Source organism: Helianthus annuus, chromosome 5, assembly GCF_002127325.2.
Source record: "Helianthus annuus cultivar XRQ/B chromosome 5, HanXRQr2.0-SUNRISE, whole genome shotgun sequence".
In the NCBI taxonomy this organism is placed as follows: Eukaryota; Viridiplantae; Streptophyta; class Magnoliopsida; order Asterales; family Asteraceae; genus Helianthus; species Helianthus annuus.
In genome coordinates, this window is record NC_035437.2 from 125287553 (window position 1) to 125309615 (window position 22063).

Consider the following 22063-nt stretch of genomic DNA (forward strand, 5'->3'; position numbering starts at 1 on the left):
GAACCACGACACCCGGACCCGAAACTGAACCGCCCGAACCATTCACCACCACCACTGTCGTCAACACCACCATCACGTAACCACCATTGACGTCGTCGTTCTGGTCCCAAAACCACCGTTACCCAAACCCGAAACAAACCCAAGCTAAACCCGAGCTGTTGTCGCCGGCCACCGGAAAACGGTGACCCAAAAACACTGCCTGAAATGAAAGATCAACAGCTGGAATTTTGTGGATCTTCAAGGTTTAAGAAAGAAAGAGATGAAAAGGACGAGTTGTAGATGCTTACCGCGGTGGAGATCGAAAACACGGCTGCCGGAGTTCAACCCGGTCACCGTCGTTGCTCTGGTGAAGAAACTGAGGCCGGAATCATCATCAGGATGTTCGATTTAGGGGGTACACCCCAAGTTTGCCGTGAAAAACAGTCGGAATGTCGTCGCCGGCGGTGGCGTCGCTGTGCCGCTGCCGTGTTCGTCGCCCGTGGTCTCGCCGGACTGGCTGCCGGAATCAGAGAGGGAGAGAGAGTGACTGAGGGAGTGTATGTGTGTGTGTGTGTGTTGAGTGTGTAGGTTAGCTTTATATAGGTAGGGTTTTGGTATGTTGGGCCCAAGGCCCGTTAATCAGTTTCTAGCGTTTTTGAGCGGCCCGATCACGTTTTCAAGATCCGATTTCATACCTGAACTTCCTAGAATGTCGTATAGCATTAGTTTAGGGTTGAAAGTAGGAAAATTAATGTCGGTGGTTGATATTGGCGCGTTCGTTCATCGTTTCGTTAAAATTGCGTAAAAAGGCGTTGTTGTCGTTTCTAGTCAATTTTTTGATCCGATTTCGATTGTGATTCCAAAAATAGAAAAACGAACACATATTTTCTAAAACCATGGAAATACGGAAATAAGAGGCATTACAGTCTCTCCTCCGTTAGAAAATTTCGTCCCGAAATTTATTCAGAAGGAAGACTTGAAAGGGTTTTGGCCAACAGAAGAGGATTGTTCAAAATTGAGGCTTTGAAGTTTGAGACATTTTGAAAAGTATGAAATTTGAAGAACGAAAAGATAGGTTGTAAAAGGAGTTTATTTGGCTGAAAATGAATCGAGATATTAAGCATAAGTAAAAACTGTTGATCAGTTCTGTTTAGACATAATGGAAAACATATAAACATACCTGATTGCAGTAGTACAGGCCAGCAGAGAATCCAGATGGAGACGCAGCAATAAGGTTTGACATGATTGTCATCTTGGTCTAGTTCCTCCTTAGGGTGCAATCTAATGATGGTGATGAAGAAACCGAATAATGGAGTTTGGTTATGGAGAGAGGGGCGATTTCATGAGTGATGTTATTGTGATTAGAGTCTAACCCTCTAACCCTCTAATTATCTCCTTATATATGCACCCAAGAGGAAACCCTAATTAGTTAATAAGGGTAATTTGGCCCATCAACAATTACCAACTAATTATTTAATAGGTTGTTATATATTTTGATCCATATAATGTAAATGATTATAATGGCCACTAGATTAAATATGAAATAATATATATTTAATCTTACATTCTCCCACTTAACCGAGTAATCATTTACTATGAGTATTAGATAAGCCTGATCAGGAGTTAACACTCATTTTAGCCTTAAACAAGTACTACAGCAGAGAAATACAGCCGTTGAATCATTATGCGACTCAGGACCCCCATTAGTCATACTATAGCCTTAATTTAAAACCTAATCGTCATGATCAAAATACGCATAAGCCCTTTGTTTGATTTGTAACTTTATTTGTCTATATGCCATTATGTCGACTTGACATATTCTTAGAGACATACAAAATCAAACTGATGAGGAAAATTAACTAATACTTAGTCATTCATAGTACGATATGCAATTGCGCACGTCCATTAATTAATACCCGTCTATGAGCTCTCTTAATAAGACTTATGGATAATAGCCCTTCAGTCATAGGATCCTTAAGCATATCATGAATGTATTCGATACAAAACTTAGTTTCCTCAATTCGTTCATAAACGAATAATTAATTGGATATCGAAAATTTAATGCAGCACCTCTTCAACTGTTACTGTTCAAGGTGTCATGGTAGCTGACTTTATCACACTAACTCTTCAAAACATTAATTATATGGAGTTAATAAACTTATGAGTCCACTGATATATTTCCAACAACATTTAGTGACTATATTATATCGTTATAACTTAGGTTGTTGTTATCAGTTTATTATGACTCCCCATGAGATAGGTTTTTGTCTGCTGACATAAGGATATACCCGAAACTACATTTTGTCATCTTTGAATATCACAAAGTTAGAGTAATAAACCGGTTTTAATTCTCACTTCTTCTTTAAATTGTAGTCTCTCGTTTCTTTTAAAGATATTGTAATACTCCATTAGATGTTCCACATTAATCTAGACATATCTAATGTGTTGCAATGTGAGTAATATCTAAACGAGTATAGACTTAAACTTACATAAGGCTTCCAATTAATGAAGCATAAATAAATAATCTCATTTATCCTATTATCCTCTAAAAGAAGAGCACTATTGTTTGTTACATATGTAAGGCCCCATTTAATGTTAAACATATGGAACGGAACTAATATCCCATTGGATCTATCTCGGCTTGTTATGATATCTGTTACGTAAGAGATATCTCTGAGATCTATTATATCAAAGTTTGTGTTAACAATGCTTTGACTTATGTAACATATACTTGTCAAAAGAATATCATCTATATAGAAAAGTTTATCTTAGTTGCTCCCACTCATTTTAAGGTAGGTACATTAATCCACTTGGTTGTTGATGAAAATAATTACGTTAAATTTTTTCACATTATGATGTTTGCAATTACCCATACATGGATTTTATTGGCTTAGAAATAAAGTGTTCTTTAACCTTTAGTTTGGAACTTTCAGGTTGTTTTATGAACATGTAAATGTGTCAGCCAGTTTGTTAGGGAAAATTCTTTTTAATGTTCATCTAATGTAGCTTTAAACTATTATAAGCTACTAGAACAGTGATGATACTCAAAGAAATCTTTGATAATTTATCTCTTCCTAAGTATAACCTTTGATAATCAATCATGTTTCTTTGTGTCTAACGTTTATATCAGGATTTGGTTTAGTTATGAACACTCTTAGGTAATTCAATCAAATCCCAAACGTTATACGAACACATAAAATCAGTTTTACTAGAAAATAATTTTATTCCATTAAGAATATTGATTGACAGTAATGGCTTATTTTGAAGAGATGGGATCAGTAAACTTTCCAAAATCCATTTCAACTTCAGTTAGGGAGGTTATGTAATCATCAAAGTTAGTAGGCTTTTAAACCTAGATGACCCCCTGAGTTGATTATTGGGTTTGTTAGAAGTTTCAGTTTTATGGATTAGCTCTTGGTTAGGTTGCTATCATTTTCAGGATTCTAAGTTTGTAAGAGTTGGTGCAGTACGGTGTACCAGAGGTGTAATCGGAGTTAAATTTGAAGTGAAATTTAATGACACTCTTCCCCCCGCCTCTTGTATTCCTTGCAAGTCATAATAAGAACTTTGACTGCTCCCACTGACCTTGGAAATCTTTAGGAATTCAGCATGCTTAGGGTCAATATTTAACGACTGAAAAAATTCTAATAGAGAAAAACAAATTAATGACGTTAGTCGTTATGATTTCTCTTGTTGAGGATTATGTTAGTTTACCTAAGAAATCTAAGTGTGCCCACAATTAAGCAACAATGAAACTTTTGTAAGAGTAGCATTAGATTTTAAGGAGACAAGTTATGATAGAACAGTGTCAAAATGGAGCAGTGTCTTGTACAAGAGGTGTAAATTTAGGTAATGTAAAATTTTCACTCCCCCACCTCTTGCAACTCTTGCAAGTTATTATAAAGACACTTAATGCTCCCACTGATATTTAATATCTCTAGAATGCTACAAGAGAAGTTTCAATGAGCTACGTGACCGTGAGCCATATGCGACAAAATTTAGATACAAGTTGATAGTCTTTTAAATGATAAATGAATTATGTCTGAATATTCCATTTGGAATAAGTTCCACGAATGTCAATGAATGACTTATGATGGACCCATACTTATTCCTTAAGCCAAGTAATATTTAGGGCTATAACGTCATGATTTAAAATCACTTAGAATGAGATTAGATAAAAAATCATCCTCATTAACCATGTCATGATTTCTCATGAATTTCGGTTATAAAGGATGAACTTTATAAGTCTCATTTTTCCTTTTGTCAAATTCTCATTTGCATGATGACAAAAGTTGTGAAAGTGTAAGGCATCATCTAGTTTTATCTTAGTAATGTTTCAATCCAGATATTCAGAACAAATAAAATGAGAGTTTAAGGTAAGTGTGACTTTATGTTGACTATGCAAACCTCACATATAAACATACCTGATTGCAGTAGTACAGGCCAGCAGCGAATCCAGATGGAGACGCAGCAATAAGGTTTGGCATGATTGTCATCTTGGTCTGGTTCCTCCTTAGGGTGCAATCTAATGATGGTGATAAAGAAACCGAATAAGGGAGTTCGGTTATGGAGAGAGGAGCGATTTCATGAGTGATGTTATTGTGATTAGAGTCTAACCCTTTAACCCTCTAATTATCTCCTTATATATGCACCCAAGAGGAAACCCTAATTAGTTAATAAGGGTAATTTGGCCCATCAACAATTACCAACTAATTATTTAATAGGTTGTTATATATTTTGATCCATATAATGTAAATGATTATAATGGCTACTAGATTAAATATAAAATAATATATATTTAATCTTACAAAAACGTGGACGTGTGGGTATAGGCAAAGTGAGTTTTCACAGTTTTGAATAAAAAATTGGAGATGTATATATGAAATGTGTCGTGTTAAGAAGAAAATGTTGTACAAACGGTTTGTATTTTGATGAAAAGTATGGTAGTTTGTATGGAAAGTTTAAGAATAGTACTAAATCACATATTTGTAGAAAATTGTTTATTGCAAGGATCGAGAAGGTTTGGCGTCTTACATAAAATGATGATGGAGGTAACGGCCGACTACGTGTCTTTTCACATAAACAAGAATGGAAGATAGTGTTGAAAGGTACGGAAGTATTGCTAGGATTCCAACGTTTGAACGGTTTATTGTAAACGAGGTTTGTATAACAGACAAGGCTTGGAGAGTGATGGAGGTATAAGAGTGATTTGGTCACTCCAACCATGAACGGGAGTATAAGGATGATATGAGTATTGGACAGACGAAAGTAGTGTGTTAAGAATAAAGTCTCGTCGTGGATAATCGGATATCGCGCATTTAGCAATGCGTTTGTGAGTTGTTAAAGTTTGAATTGGGTCTAAAAGGTCTGCAAAACACCGAATTTCTCATGGCACGTTTTACGAAAGTTTGATAACATGGTGAAAACACTTATGTATAGGAAGTACCAGCGGTGTATCCACCATGTTTTGACCATGTTACGTCCTTTTTGTTATTCGCGTCATGTAACGTTTCGTGTCTTACCATACACAGTAGTACACTCTATGATTCTCATGCGCCTATCACTATAATCCCGTGTGCACCCGCGATTATACTGATCATCGCATGATCCGCATAGCTTGTACTAGTTGTGTATGAATCAGGGTATACATAATTTTTTGAAAATAAAAACATGTACATGTAAGAATGTAGTATATAAGCATGTTCAGGTGTAAGTATGTACGTGACCCACGCAAGCGAATCCCTCAGGTTACTCTCACGTATAGGTACGAATGTATGAATATGAGTATGAATGAAAGTATGAGCATAAGTATAAGTTTAAGTATGAATATGCATGTAAGTATAAGTATAAACATAAAACGTATGAGTAGTATGAGTATAAGTATAAGCATAAAACGTATTGTTATGAATATGAATACGAGTATGAGTGTGAGTACGAATAATAATGATTACGTATATACTATTAATTGAAACATAATGAATTTAAGCATATAAAACGATCAAGAAGTTTGAGTATGTAAAAACGAATGATATAAGTGAAATTGTCGTGAGATATTGACTAAAACATATACGATGATATGCATGTATAGTTGTTTGAGCAAAACGTTGAGTTTATCGAATCAAAATGGATTGAGTTTGACTTGCAATGTAGAATCTAGTTTGTGAATGTTAAAAGTATGTAAAGCATTTATTGGTTATGCGAGATGTACTTTGTAAAAGAACGGAAATGTTACTCTTGTTTTAAAAGAATTTACGTAAGTCGAGAAATGGTCGGTCCTATGAAGTTTTCTTGTCTGTGTGTTTTGAAGTTGAAAGGAAGTATTGAGTGGTGTATGTATAAAAGGCTTTTAAAAATAATAGGTTTGTATCATTTTAAAGGATCTTGCATTAAAATAAGAAATTTGAAATTTGGAGGTTCTCGTGAAAAAGTTGATTCTTAAAAAGGAAATTTAGTAATGAACTTAGTGATCGTTGAAAAGGTGTTTTTAGTAAAAGGATTTATTGATTTTGAAAGGAGTTTTTTTGTAAAATGATCTTATAATATCTATGAGATCTTATAGGTGTGTGAGGAAGATTAGTTTGATTTTCGATTGTGAATAAAAGCAGTGGCGAAGCTTGAGATTTCCGACTGGGGGGTCGAAAACGTATATACCCAAATGTTTCTATAAAACAGGGGGGTCGAAAACGTATATACCCAAAAATTTCTATACGAAAACTACATACTCTCCACTACTGAGCGAAAAGTTCGGGGGGTCGGCCGCCCCCTCCCGCCCCTACTATGCTACACCCTTGAATAAAAGTCCTTAGTACAATGATATAATGTGAGCGTGTTTTAGTGATTAGGTTAAGCATGAAATTTGTGGGCAAGATATTCAGTAGACCGATTAAGTTGATGGGTAGCATTTCGTCAAATTTTTGAAAATCGAAAAACAAAACATTTATGGTATGACTAAGTATTTCGTGTATGCGGTTTAGGTGAAATAGATTATGGGGTAAGATATACGTTTAATAAAACAATGAATTTTGAAATTTGCATAAGTAGGGATTTTGACAAATGAAAAGCGACTTAGATATAAAACTTGATCGTGTTGTATAATGAAGTCTCTTTTGAAAGAAAATTTTGGTAACGATCACCTAGGTAAGGGAATCACCCCTAACTCGTCGATGATGTCGTTTTAAGAAAAGGAGGAGTGGAGTTAATCGTCAAGCTAAGGAAATCACTCATATCTCGATGATATGTCTCCATTTTGTGGATATAAGAAATGTAAATCTAATTGAGTGACGTTTTTGAAATCATGCATGTAAATTATGTATAGAACTAAGAAAGATTTAGTATGATGTGTATATAAGTAAACAATCCCAAAAGAAATTTGAATTTGAAAAGGGAGAATTGCATCATATGAGGTTGGTACTAGTAAAACATAGGTTTGATTAAAACTTGGATTGTTCCAAAACGGAACTTTGACTAAACCGAAGGGGTCGAAAATTCTTTTGAATTTGAGAAACATGATTTGGCCTAATAGGTGGAATACTCTCGCCGATATTTAGGTTAACGGTATTCACCCTTCCAGTTACTTCATGTTCCAAATCAATCGAAAATTCGAGACTTGGCGTGATTTTTGAAAATCAGGGAGCGGGACTAGTCGACAAGGTGCGGGTTTCACCCCTAACTTGACGATTTCGTACCCTAAGTGTGGTTGGTACTCTTCGAGTCAAAATTTAATTTCGACACTATGACGAGGGTCCACTAGAATTTGAAATGGAAATTCTCCATCAAGGTGAGGATTTCACTCCTAACTTGGTAGTGAATTTCGTGCAAAAAGAATAGATGGATTGAGAGTCGTTCACCAAATTGTGGGTTTCATGCCTATTTTGGAAGTCGTCTCGTTTGTGTATTACGAGTGGTTTCAAGTTTAGTATAAACGAGTAAAATGCCTTGGGAAAGCGTATATTTGAAATATTAAAACAAGTATAAGCACATAAAGCATTTCAAGATATTAACTCATAAGAGGCATTTCAAGAGATTAGCATATGAATCAAGTATGGTCGAATTTGGTACTTAACTATAGACTAGGTCAAAATCATGTTAATTTTCCTAATTCCCTATAGTTATGGCTCTGATACCAATCTGTCACACCCCAACCGATGGCGGAAACATCAGAGTGAGACGAAGAAAGATTGCTCATTACACATAACGTTATTTGTGACAATAGAATTAAAAATAAATTGATTTCCTTCATCACAAAATGTTACAATACATGGAACTTGAAATACAATATGTTTAATACAAGAAAACAATACAACAAACAAATACGAAAGTTATACAACGTATTAAAATCTAAAACATCTATATGTGTATCTAGGAATCATCACTACTTCAGTTTCAAGCATCGTCATCCTCAACCTATAACATGCTTAAAAATAAAGTTCAATGCAAAAGCAAAGGCGAGTATACAGCTTTTTCATACATAGCATAAAAAGATAAGTTTTAAACAATTCCACATGGCAAGCTATTGAAACAAGATAAACAATAAAATCGGCATGTGTTTAACTAATCAACCCAATGATGAAACGCAATAAGCTCAAGACATAACCCAAAGTTTACAGGCGGTGCGTTAATCCTATAGCTATATATGTCAAGGATAGGCTCGTACAAAGTTAATGATAAGTGTAACACAAAACGTATAACCCCAAGTTTAAAGTATCATGTAATCAAGTATGCATGCATGTATAAGGAACGTTTGTGCATTTAAGAATAAAGTTTAAGTGTAAGTTTTCATAGATAAACATGTTACACCCCAAAAAGGTGGTAAACGAAAAAGGGGTTTCAAGTATACTCATAAAATTGCTAATTCTTCTTTGGTAATCCCGTGAAGAGTTGAAGAGTTGGAGGATGAGACACCGAGGTCACCCTATATGGGCAAACGTATGTGTATGAGTAATCGGAATTATGACGGAGGATTGAATTGGAATTTAGAGTATATCTAGTTGATATATATGTATATATATATATATATATATATATATATATATATATATATATATTATATAGTTTATGTAATAATTCTAAATTAAGTCTACCAAGAGTATTATACAAGTGTCGTCAAAATAGATATTCGTTTATATTTATAAACTTCATTTGAGTCTCGATACGTCTTCATTAGTGTTTCGACTATAGAGTATAAATATATTTTAACGAAAATCGGACAGAGTTTCCTCTGTTTTTGGACGTTCTCGACAACACAAGTTGTCGACAAAATTTCCAAAACTCAACAACAATATATGTATATCTTTTTGTAAGGTTATCAAATACAAACAAAATACATAAATTATGATACGCTGGTTTGAGTTCAGTTTTATGCTAAATAATGAAAATCATATACAACAATATAAACAATTTTCTCGTTGTTAATAATTTTACCAAATCTCGTGTTTAACCTGTATTGACCAATTAATCGGTTTGACCGTGTGTTGACCGGGTTTGACCAAGTTTGGCCCGAACAAAAACTGAACCGAGAAACGAGTCGAGACCCAAGCTATCTACACCACTGTCCCCGCCGACGCCGGTGTCTCCGAACCTGAAACGAACCCAAACAAGAAAAATGAACCCGAACCTGGTTTGAATCACGACTGAACCGAATAACCATAACTCGTACCTGAACCGAAACAAACCGAAACTCGAACCAAACCAAACCGAGCCAAACGTGAACCACGACACCCGGACGCGAAACTGAACCGCCCAAACCGTTCACCACCACCACTATCACGTAACCACCATTGTCGTCGTCGTTCCGGTCCCAAAACCACCGTTACCCAAACCCGGAACAAACCAAGCCAAACCCGAGTTGTTGTCGCCGGCCACCGGAAAACGGTGACCCGAAACCACTACCTGAAACGAAAGACCAACAGCCGGAATTTTGTGGATCTTCAAGTTTTAAGAAAGAAAAAGATGAAAAGGACGAGTTGTAGATGCTTACCGCGGTGGAGATCGAAAACACGGTTGTCGGAGTTCAACCCAGTCACCGTCGTTGCTCTGGTGAAGAAACTGAGGCCGGAATCGTCACAGGATCTTCGATTTAGGGGGTACACCCCATGTTTGCCGTGAAAAACGGCCGGAATGTCGTCGCCGGTGTAACATCCGTCAAAATCGGACCTTCGAAATTCGACCCGGATTGTAAAACCTGACACTTATCAATAAAATAAAAATAAGAATTTTTATTATGTAATTAATCCTCACTTTTTGCATTGGATTAAAATCGGAATAAAAGTGGAGGTTTGTAAGCGAGACTCAATTAACTCGGTTAATAGTTATAAGAGAAATGATTAACTATGTTAAAATTGTTAGTTAAAACAAGTTTTTGACTTAAAGGGATTAAAACCGTAAAAATATTAAAGTTACAAGTTGAGGGGTTGTTTTTGTAATTTATGGAAACTATATATTTAAAACGGGTTAGCTAACTAGGTTAGTTATGATTTGGTTTTAAAGGAAGCATAATAACCAAGTTAAATGTTTGTAGGTTAGTTAACAATGTATTAAATGGAGGGGCTTATTTGTATATAAAGGAAACTGTTTTAGAATAAGATAAAAGGGAAAAAAATTAAAGAATGCTCAAGGATGGACTCGAACCAGTGACCTCAACTATAACATACTGCGTATAACCCACTAGACCACCACCCAGTTTGTGTGATGAAACTCAACACTTATTTACTTATCTACAACCTGGAAACATTGATAAGAAAAAAAAAATATATATATATATATATAAAGGTGCATGGGGTGGGAATCGAACCCACGCCATTCAACTCAAAAAGCAACAATCAAACCACCAGACCACGAGCAGTTTCGTGGTAGAGATACGACTGTTTAAGCTAAAACCGTTACCCAGAAACGTCCAACAGCCCTTCTTCTTCGCTGCACACTCAATCGCGACCCGAGAAAAAACCCAGGTCCGACCCGGTTCGTTCCTGTCTGTTTTACGATGATACGAATGGTTCTTAGGCTCATATGAATCGTTTTTTTTTAGATTTAAGGTCTGAAACAGTTAATCGTTCAATGTAATCCTATAATTAATTCATTTATTTTCGCATTTATTCACCCATAAAACTTCTTTGATTAACAATGGAATTTCATTCATTTCGTAAAACTGACCAACCATTTCCATACCATTAACATCCTCTGCAAAAACCTAACAAAACCCCACTGAAATTTCTCCATTTCATCACCTCTACATCGCGAATTTAATCGAAGAACATTCTAGGGCTTGTAACTTGTGCGGACGATATCTCCTTCAATTCTCAACGTTTTCAGGTGATTCCAAAGCCCAACTTGCTTAGTTTTTCATTCTATACAAAAGCCCTCTATCAATTTCAGTGATAGAAGGCTGAATTATCTGAATTTAATTTTAGTTGAAATTAGGGTTCTTCGTCATCCAATTTGGGGCTTTTAGGTCTAGACGTGTATTTTTATAAAATTGTGGGCATAATACTGTTATATATCATTTTAGAATAATTTGGGTAATGTTGAGGAATTTTTAGACATCATTGGGATTTATTATGAATTATATGTTTATATCATTTATTAAATCAATAAAAAAATACAAAACTATTAGAAATCAAAATTCCATAAATATTACTACTGATTTTTATAAATTACACATATTTTATGGAACCTTTATAAAGCTTTTCTAAAATTTTTGAGAATATATAAGTTTAAATTGGATTTATTATGGTTTATATATATTCTAATCACTTAAAAATACTAGGTTATCACAAATAGATTTTATAAATATTTTATTAATTCCTACTGATTATATAATTGTTATTGAACTTTTATATATTATTTCTATATTTTTTGGTAACTATTATGCGATTAAAGAATTTGTGAAATTGTTATGCAAATAATTTCAATTATAAAATTATTACTTTTAAAATAAAATATGTAATAATTATTAAATCTATTATATATGATAAGTAGATGAGTTTCATAAACTTATTTAATTATTGGCTTTGTCAAATATTTGAAAACCAATAAAATGGTAATTTTATAATTTTGCCGTTTAATAAATTCTAAAACATATATAACTATTGCTTTGGCTATTTCTTTATTGAACGAATATGATTTTATATATTTCCAAGTCCCCAAATAGGAGAACCCAATTTCCTAAAATCATTAGGTTATACTTTCTTTTAGTATGTCTGTCATTTACAATACGGTTATTATCTTAGAATTCCACATATTCCAGTTCGTGTGTTAATTCTCGTGGAACGTTTCTTCGCAACCTGTGAGTAATTTCTTCTATTTTCCCCTTTTTAACTTTACAAATTTTGGGGTGCATCATGTTACACTTTTCGATTTACTTAACATGCTATGATCAAGTGTTATTATGTGGATGTCTTATGTGTATTCTATTATTCTATATGCTATCTGATGTCAAGTCTATTGCATGCTATTGTGTCTAGTGGATCCACACGGCTGACTAGGTTCCCCACGACCATGGGTTGTAGCCTAGTATCGCCAACAGTATTAGACTCGCTCCTCGGGGCTTGAGCCTAATGCACGCTATTATCAAGAGTCTATTTATTTTGGATGTTTGTGGTATTTGATTGTTTATTCTTGTTTGGTAAATGTGGATTTATGGATATGTTGACTATGTTGATGATATGAGACCATTTACACACTAACCTTGAGGTGCATGTTAAAAATATTTTTTTAAAGAAATAAATACTAAACTGTTTTCTATAAAAAGGAGTAAGTCATTCACCTACATTTTGTTGACCCAAAAATATATTTTTCTAACGTGGTGCAGGTTTTCAAAGTTGATTTTTTTTTTTGAAACAAAACTTTCATTAACAAGGTCGGACCTCAAGCTGAGGCCCGCCACAACAAAAACTTACAACATATACAAATCGAAACGAAACCAATCCTTCCACTCCAAGTCACGAAACTTGGAGCGATTTTTAAGCCAAAAGAACGACATAGACTTCATAAGAGCGACAATCTCTATGACTCTAGTCGAGTACCCATTAAAAGCCTTTTTATTTCTTGTAATCCATAAGGCCCAACACACCACCATCAAAATCCCTTTCACAATCCTTTTATACCATTTGTTTTGCTTCCCACTAACACTCGGCAACTTCAAAATATCTTCAAAGGTTGACACCGGGGCCACGTTAAGCTTACACCAACCCCAAATAGCTTTCCAAACACCCTCCGATACACCACAATCAACTAATAAGTATGCAGTCGTTTGCGGAGCAACTTCACACAACGGGTAGGAGTGATATGGGAGGCTCAAACCTCTCCTGGCCAGGGCCACCCGAGTAGGGACCTTATCCATCTCAATGCGCCATACAAGAATATTGACTTTAATCGGCACCCAGTGAATCCATCTCATAAGTTGGTTTCTAGTCTAACCCGAATTCAACATACTTTTAACGCTTGAAACAGAAAAACAACCATTGGTATCCGCCACCCAAGCCCACTTATCCTCTCCCCCCTGAAAACGGACCCTCGTGAGCATGTCATCTACATCTTGGTTTTCGGAAATTAGTGCCACAGTGGAAGCTTCGACCTTCCAGTCCATAGTTCTCTCCATGTGATTTCCAGCCACCTTTATTCTATCCTTAACAACACAATTTTTTTAACCTCCTTATTGTATAAACAAGGCCATCTGCTCATAAGGGGAACATCACCAAACCAAGTGTCCTTCCAAAACTTTATCTTCTCGCCATTTCACACAATTCCTTTAAACCAAAACTCCGTCTTCTTCCCCTCTAAAATCAGCTTTTCTAAAAACCGGACTATGTTTTTCCAGCATCCGGATAACCCATTCTTAACAGGGAGAATACTCCACCTATTTCGACCACTATGAATGTTGCAAATAGTCTTTCTCCACAACCCGTCCTCCTCATGTTTAAAACGCCAAGCCCATTTAACCAATATGTCACACCCCGATTTCCACGTGTATCACCAGTGGGCCCGGTGAGGGATTACCGTGATGTAGTTGGCAACAATATAGTCAAACCACACAATATATAAATGCACAGCGGAAGCATAAAGATAAATATATTTCAACTATTGAATGTAATATCCAAGTATCACAATCGTCGAAATATAATCCACAGGGGATCAAATTAAAATGTAAACATTGTTCAACAGACGTAGGCATCTTAGGCTTGCGAGACTCTTTATTGATGCTAAGGAGAAATATCCAGCCTATTACGCTTAGTACCTGCATTTAATCTTTTTGGGAAAATACGTCAGTTTACACTGGTAAATACATTCAACCGACACTTTTGTAAAATGTTTAATAAAATTGATTTGAATGCACATGGCACAAACTCTTTATAACTTGGGTTAATTTATAATTAAATCTTGTAAAAGAATTACATGTTTACTATGCGTTCGGTCGCCCGGGTCGTGCCGGGTTAAAGGTTAATAGACACGCCACAAAGCATAAAGCCGTGGCGGGAAAACCAACGGTTATACCTTTAATAATATAGACACATTACGGGTGTACGCCTACACCCGTGTGTCGGGGTCGTGGCCATTTCGTAAACTGATGCCAAGGATATCCGGGACATGGTCATTAAGCTCCCAAAGGCGTAAAGCCAACAAAACAAGTTTTTAAACGGGTCACATTGATAATACCCAACTACTAATGAGTTGGGGTCACTTGCCCGACCAAGCGGTATTTTAAATACCGTAACCCAAGCCCGTATAACGGAAAATAAGTTAAAAGTATTTACCTTTGCAAGTAATATCCTCAATCAAATAAGTGCAATTATCTTTTACTGGTCTCCTATTCTGGAACGAAGGTTTATAACAACCTATTAGAATCCTAACGGGTCTTTAATGTAGCCTTAGCTAGACCGGTTGGTTTCAAAGGATAATTACGGCTTAATCGCGTGAAAGGCGAAAACCGGGAATGGAATGTGATTCGGACCCAACAAGGTTGAAGACTTGTTTTATATGGGTAATATAATCACATTCTGGATTTTGAGGTCAAAACAATAAGGTTTGACCCGTTTCGGCTAGTTTATGTAAACTAGTTACATAGACCGAACCGTGCGCGCAAAGGCGTAACGGGTAACCGTAAAAGTCCTACACAAGTTTTCTAAGTCAATATGCTTTAAAGAGGTTGTGGTATCAGTAGGATACCTTCCATAATGCCCGTAACGAGTTTAAATCCATTATATGCCCCGTAGGGGTATTTCGGTCCTTTTTAAAGATTATAAAAGAGGTTTCTGAGTTCTACAGGAAATCTGAGTTCTCCGAACAGTTTATAAAGTCCAAAACACTTTATTTATTATTTAAAATCAGTAGCAACTGGAATCGGGTCAAAAGACCATGTAGAACTCAAGTTATGATCGAAAAGGGTATATTCGATATTTACCGAACCGATGCCATAACCGCAGGTTATGAGCAGGTTAAAAATAATTAAAAATCTTTAAAAATTACAAAATATTATTCTACATCAGTGTGTAAAAGGTTTGGTGCCGAAATTTGGGTTTAGATAGGCTTTATGCTAAATGCGCCGTTTAATTACTAAAATTTCCGTAATTGCGCTATTTAGCATAACTCCTATTCTAGACCTCGGATTGACGTGAAATTTTAGGAACACGCTTAGAAATCAGTGACTAAGGTTATTGTCCTTTCACATTTTCAAAATTCTTGTTTTAAAGTAAAAAGGGCGTTACGGTCAACTTTTAAGCATTTAACGGAAATGTGCTAAAGACTCGGACAAACAACGAACTGGTCACAGAGGGTTATACCATCAAGTAATCTGGTCCTAAGAGAGTCCAAAGGCATATCTAAATCATACCATAACGGGTCAGAACTGAAGTCAAAGCAAAATTCAAAGTCTTGCGACTTTCGGTTCCGAACCAGGTCAAAACAGTAAACGGTCGGATCAAACAAGCTTAGACTAGTTAATATACTTATTATCATGTTATATGAGTGTTAAAACAGGTTACACGCCATCTACATTACTGATTATGCATAAAATCGCAAAATAGCATTCTGTTGACTTTTTCTAAGCAAGTTTGACTCGACATTCGGACTAGTTAGAGTGGGAATCAGAGGGTGCCTTTTTAGGGGTTTGAAGCCTACATGATTACCAACATATTACAAACCTTTGATTCGACAAACCACTGGACCATTTGTGATTTATCGTAAAGTCAATCGTTAATTACGACGGATTGACTTTTAAGCTAAAACTATGTAAAAACTATACCACAAAGGGTTAGGCAAACTTACAGAAGCTTGGTGCACGACCAGAGATGTTAGGAGAATGCTCTTGAGCTCCAGAAGTGATCAAGAAAGCAGGTTTGAGGTGTGTTTCAAATGTGTGCACTACATGGCCTTTTATAGTGAAAATTTGAGCACAAGATCATCACAACTAAGTCTATAATTGCTCATGGATGATCAGCAGTTGTCCCTGAGTGCTAGGGGACGTGTAGGGGGCGCCCATGCTGCCATAATTGCACCCAAGGTCGGTTAAAACAGCAAACAGTGAACCTGTGCATGTTTTCTGCATCTGGCGGTCTGACGCGGCCCACATTAAGGATCAGGCTACCCTTACGCGGGCCGCCTGGATCCTCTTGTCAGGCAACGAATCTGCATATGGCTCGCGGCCCGCGTGAGCTTCCTTGTTTCTCTAATGCGGGTCGCCTGAGACCTGATTTTCAAGATTTTCAAATCTTTTGTCATAAATGCCCTGGCCTTTCGGTTTCGAAGGGGTAACTTCTCGTTTTGGGCCTCGTTTATTTACTAATAAGGGCCTCGTGACCTTTGCCCGCGCCGTTAAGTCCCCGGTTAGTTTAATTACTATCCGAAAAGCCTTAGCTTTCATTGTTGACGCTTCTAACCCCTCGCATACGAAATTGATCATAACTTTCTCGTTTTAAAACGGAACTTCGCGAAATTTATATCGTACATTTTAGTGAGCGTAATTTACTGTTACAAAGCCTCGGGTATGTTAAAGGGTCACTCAGAGGTATAACTTAAACATGTTGACACAATTAACCCCTGTAGTTTGTAATCTCTCACTTTCTTCCGCAATTCGTTCCGTACGATCCATGATTTATCCGTTTGAAGGTACGAGCATTATTTAGGGTTACTGTACAGTATATTTATCCCTTGTTGACATTTTTAACCCTCGAATTTACATGCTTTCAATGTTTGTCAATTTTAGTCCTTTATTTAGTATTTAACACCACGTGTAAACTCAAGACACGTGTCAATACATTATTGGATGCAAAAATTTCGAGGTGTTACACAATAACGCCGCATTGACATCCCCAATCTTTGTAATACCCAGCCCACCGTCTTTTTTAGTCTTAGTCACCACCTCCCAAGACACCCAATGCATACCGCGACCCTCCTTAGAACCACACCAAAGGAAGTGCCTCATCATTTTTTCAATCGAATTAATCACCGCCATTGGCGCTTTGTACAAGGATAAATAATACACCGGGAGGCTCGAAAGCACAGACTTTATCAAGATAAGCCTACCCCCTATAGACAAAAGGTTAGCCTTCCACGATTGAAGTCTATCTTTTACGGTCTCCATAACGCCACACCAGTTCGAAACCCGGTTCATGTTTGCCCCTACCTTGATACCTAACTAATCAAATGGGAGTTTCCCAACCTTACAACCAAGGAGAGTCGCCATACTATCCACCTCACCATCTTGCACTCCCAACCCAAATAAATGAGACTTGTGAATATTAATTTTTAGCCCGGAACACATATAAAACACCCGAAGTAATCTGTCCACACTAATAATATTCTCCTTACTCCACTTACCAAGAATGAGAGCATCATCCGCATACAACACATTTGACAAAGTCGGCCCATCCTTGTCAATATCAATCCCTTCATATAACCCCATCGAGCACGCGTTCTCCACCATTTTACTCAAGACCTCCATAACAATAAGAAATAGAAATGGTGATAAGGGATCCCCTTGTCTAAGGCCTTTTTGACATTGGAACTCAAACGTGGGGGACCCATTGTGGACACGTAGCATGGGCCTTAGGAAATTAAATTGAAATCTTGATATGTTTATTTTGAACAATGTATGAACAATTTTGATTATTATATGTTATGTGACTATTGAAGTGGATATGCTTTAACCATTGAAACAATAATTAGTTGTCATGAGCTATGGGCAATCATCATGCCCCGCACCTTTCCGCTGCGGGTCAGGGTGTGACAGCCGGCGGTGGTGCCACCGCCGTGTTAGTCGTCGCTGGTCTTGCCGGACCGACTATCAGAATCGGAGAGGGAGAGAGAGTGACCGAGGGAGTGTGTGTGTGTGTGTGACGCGGTGTGTGTGTGTGTGTGTTGAGTGTGTAGGTTAGCTTTATATAGGTAGGGTTTTGGTATGTTGGGCCCAAGGCCCGTTAATCAGTTTCTAGCATTTTTGAGCGGCCCGATCACGTTTTCAAGATCCGTTTTCATACCCGAACTTCCTAGAATGTCGTATAGCATTAGTTTAGGGTTGAAAGTAGGAAAATTAGTGTCGGTGGTTGATATTGGCGCGTTCGTTCGTCGTTTCGTTAAAATTGCGTAAAAAGGCGTCGTTGTCGTTTCTAGTCAGTTTTTGAATCCTATTTCGACTGTGATTCCAGAAATAGAAAAGCGAACACGTATTTTCTAAAAACATGGAAATACAAAAATACGAGGCGTTACACGTGACCCTCCCCATACTGACGATAAAATTCCAACATACCCATTTCAAATTACAAGGCAATGGAAACAGCACCTGATATGTCTGCACAGGGCAATGGAAACAACCCAAACTATCATCAAATTCCAACATACCCATTTCAAATTACAATCAAATCCATCAAAATTGAACCAAAATTCAAAAAAAAATCAAGAATTTCAAGAAAATCAAGAAAATTAAGAAAATCAAGAAACTAGACTTACTTATGCACTTCTTCAGTCCAAGGAACACCCTTTTTCCTTTCTTGTTCAACAGGGCGGCCAGCGGCCACCACAGCCACCGGAGACAGGGTCCCACCGCCACCATACGGCAGAGATGTGTACATCATCCGCCACCTCCGTTACCGGAACCAGTACAACCACTGACCATCACCACTGTTACGCCGGAAAGAACACCAGTCAACCAAAGTCATGGTTCAAGGAATCATCACAAATCTTCTCTGTCAATAAAAATCACTGTCACCTGATGCGGCGGAACCCTAACCGTCGCACCTTTCTCCAGCCACCGCTGCTCCGGTGAGTTGATTCCGGTTGAGTAACTCATCGATAGTTTTTAGAGATCTACCGGATGGGAGGTAAGACGGCGTTTGAGAGGTACAGCGGCGTTTGAAACGGAAGAAAGTGACGGTGGCAGAGATATTAGGGAGATGTTGATGGTGGTAGTGGTGGTGGGGGAGAAGAGGGTTAGGGTTTTGGATCGAAGAAAGGGAGAAGAGAGTACTGAGATTTGGATTTTGAAATGGTTATGAAGAGAGAGAATACATCAGGGCTTTAAAAGAGAAACGACATGTGACAGTGGAGAGAGAAATGCTATGTAAAAAGTCTAATATACCCCTCCAGTTTAAAAGGTTGGATTGATTAGGTGTCAAAAAACTATTGGCTTTGAGTGGTTCCTGCGGTTCTCGCAAGTCGGCTTAGTTCTCGATTGATCCGGATCCTATATATATATATATATATATATATATATATATATATATATATATATATATATATATATATATATATATATATATATATATATATATATATATATATATATATATATATATATATATAACGTATAACGAACTTATACCGTGCGTGGCACGGAGACGCTTATGGGCTAGGCCCACTCACACCGTGTGGAACACAGAGACTCAAATGGGCTAGGCCCATTCTCACTTGTGCGAGGCAAAAAGACTCTCGTGGGCTAGGCCCACTTATGCTCGTGCTAGGCATGAAGACTCACGAAGGACGAGGCCCGTTCGTACACATTACGAATGCAAAATATATATATAAGAAGTATATATATATATATATATAGAGCCAGGATCATTTCAGAACCATAAATATTTACAGAACTCGCAGAACTCCTAATAAACAATCTTTTTATTTATATATTTTTATGTTTAGGATAATTTTATCATTTATTATATGTATTTTTACGATTACATACATGTTAAGAGTAATTTTATCATTTTTTATATATAATTTTATAATTACACATATGTAAACTAGTTTTTTTACATATATGTAATTAGTTATGACACTTATATATAATTTTGGCAATTAAACATATGTAAACTAATTTTAACATGTATGTAATCAAAGAAATACATATAATAGATAATAAAAAGATCCTAAATACAAAAACTTATATATAAAATGATTGTTTATTAGGAGTTCTGAAAGTTCTCTGAACTCACCCTATATATATATATATATATAAGGGAATGCTAGACAGAAAACCCTTAAATTCTTAGGAAACTCTGGAAACTCAAATCTCCCCCTATTTTTACCCAACCTCCCGACATTTTTTTTTTTTTGAAAAAAATAACACATGTAATATACATGTTTTAAAGTGTTTTGGGCCAAAAAAAACAAAAAAGCGCCGAAGGGATTTTTAAAAAAAAAATAAACAAATTTCAGCAATGTCCGGTTGCCTAACATGTGTTAGACAAAAATGCTGAAAGCTGCTGAAATTTGTTTTTTTTTTTTTTTTAAAAAAAACCCTTCGGCGCTTTTTTGATTTTTTTGGCCCAAAACTCTTAAAAACATGTATATTACATGTGTTATTTTTTTCAAAAAAAAAAGTCGGGAGCTTTGAGTTTTCCGGGTTTCTTAAATATTTAGGGTTTTCTATATAGCTCAACCCTATATATATATATTACAAACAGACGTACGAAACAAATGCCAATATATTAAAAATACACAAGGGTTCCAAATACATATCAAATATAAATCTAACAACGTTCAAGATGAGCAATGCGTACACGGTCTAGTAGAGGCCTAAGTGTAACGAGTTAGAACACGTGTAGGTTGCACCGCGTGTTTGGAATACCCCTTTGCTAGCACACTCATTCGGACGCAAAACTGTGAGTTCATGTCCCTCTTTTATTTTAGAAGTTTTCGGTTTTACAACTCTCGGGGGGGGGGGGATACATGTTACAATTACAATGGTATGGTTAAGCTATCGAATGAAACAACTAGACCATGTACGAATAGGGTGAAACTTAAGCGCCATTGATTTTTTATAAGACCAAGGAACAAAAAGGATAAATCTATCAGGTACAGGCGAGCCCCACTCATGGATCCTTGTGTAGCCGCATGTAATGATTTTATTGTCCTAGCCAAATGGATCAGTACTAAATCGTCAAGGGTTGGGTGCTTCCTATGTCGTCACACATATTAATGCCTTTGCAAAATATTAATATGGTTGTCAAGTTGGCGATGTCATCCGCTTTCGAAGGGTTTGATTCATATATCTCATCTTCGAGTGAGTTATTTCGCAATTGTTTTTTTTTTTTTTTTAGGGACTAGTTTCCTTTTGGCCCCTTACATTAAATTTTAATAGTTGCTACGCTCGCGTCTCCATGGAAATATCATCTATAAATGTATCGGTTTAATTCCGGCGTTCATTTGTGACAGGTAGATGTCGACACCTAAATTTTGGTAACCATAGGTGTATCGTCCACTTTTAGATGGTGAATTAGTTATATATTTCTTAAGGTTTTTTTACTGTTATACATTAGGGGACTAGGGGTGGAATCACTAGTGATGGATTCCATCACTCCCACTATCCAATCAACTAATGCCATGTCATCAATCCAATTTCCATCACTAGTGATAGAAATGGACTAGGGGTGGAATCACTAGTGATGGAATTCCATCACTCCCTCCCAATTTTTTTAATTTTCATTTTAAAATTAGAAAATAAAAATAAAACACTAAATTAAAAATTTCATTAATTTTAAAACATACTACTTCAATTTCACATACTAGAAACATACAATTTGTAAAAAAAAAAAAAAAAAAAAAAAACCTACTAATCGAATTTAACATACTAGAAACATACAATTTAAAAAAAAAAAAC

General features: G+C 36.4%; 1 protein-coding gene across 1 annotated transcript; it reads right to left on the bottom strand.

Annotated features, from left to right (window-relative positions):
• Nucleotides 1-12868: 12868 nt before the first annotated feature.
• LOC110943567 lies at nucleotides 12869-13561 on the bottom strand. Its single transcript, XM_022185310.1, has 2 exons — nucleotides 13487-13561; nucleotides 12869-13387 (listed from the first exon to the last, which is right to left on the bottom strand). Exons 1-2 carry the CDS (start codon nucleotides 13559-13561, stop codon nucleotides 12869-12871), a joined length of 594 nt encoding a protein of 197 aa, XP_022041002.1.
• Nucleotides 13562-22063: the final 8502 nt, after the last annotated feature.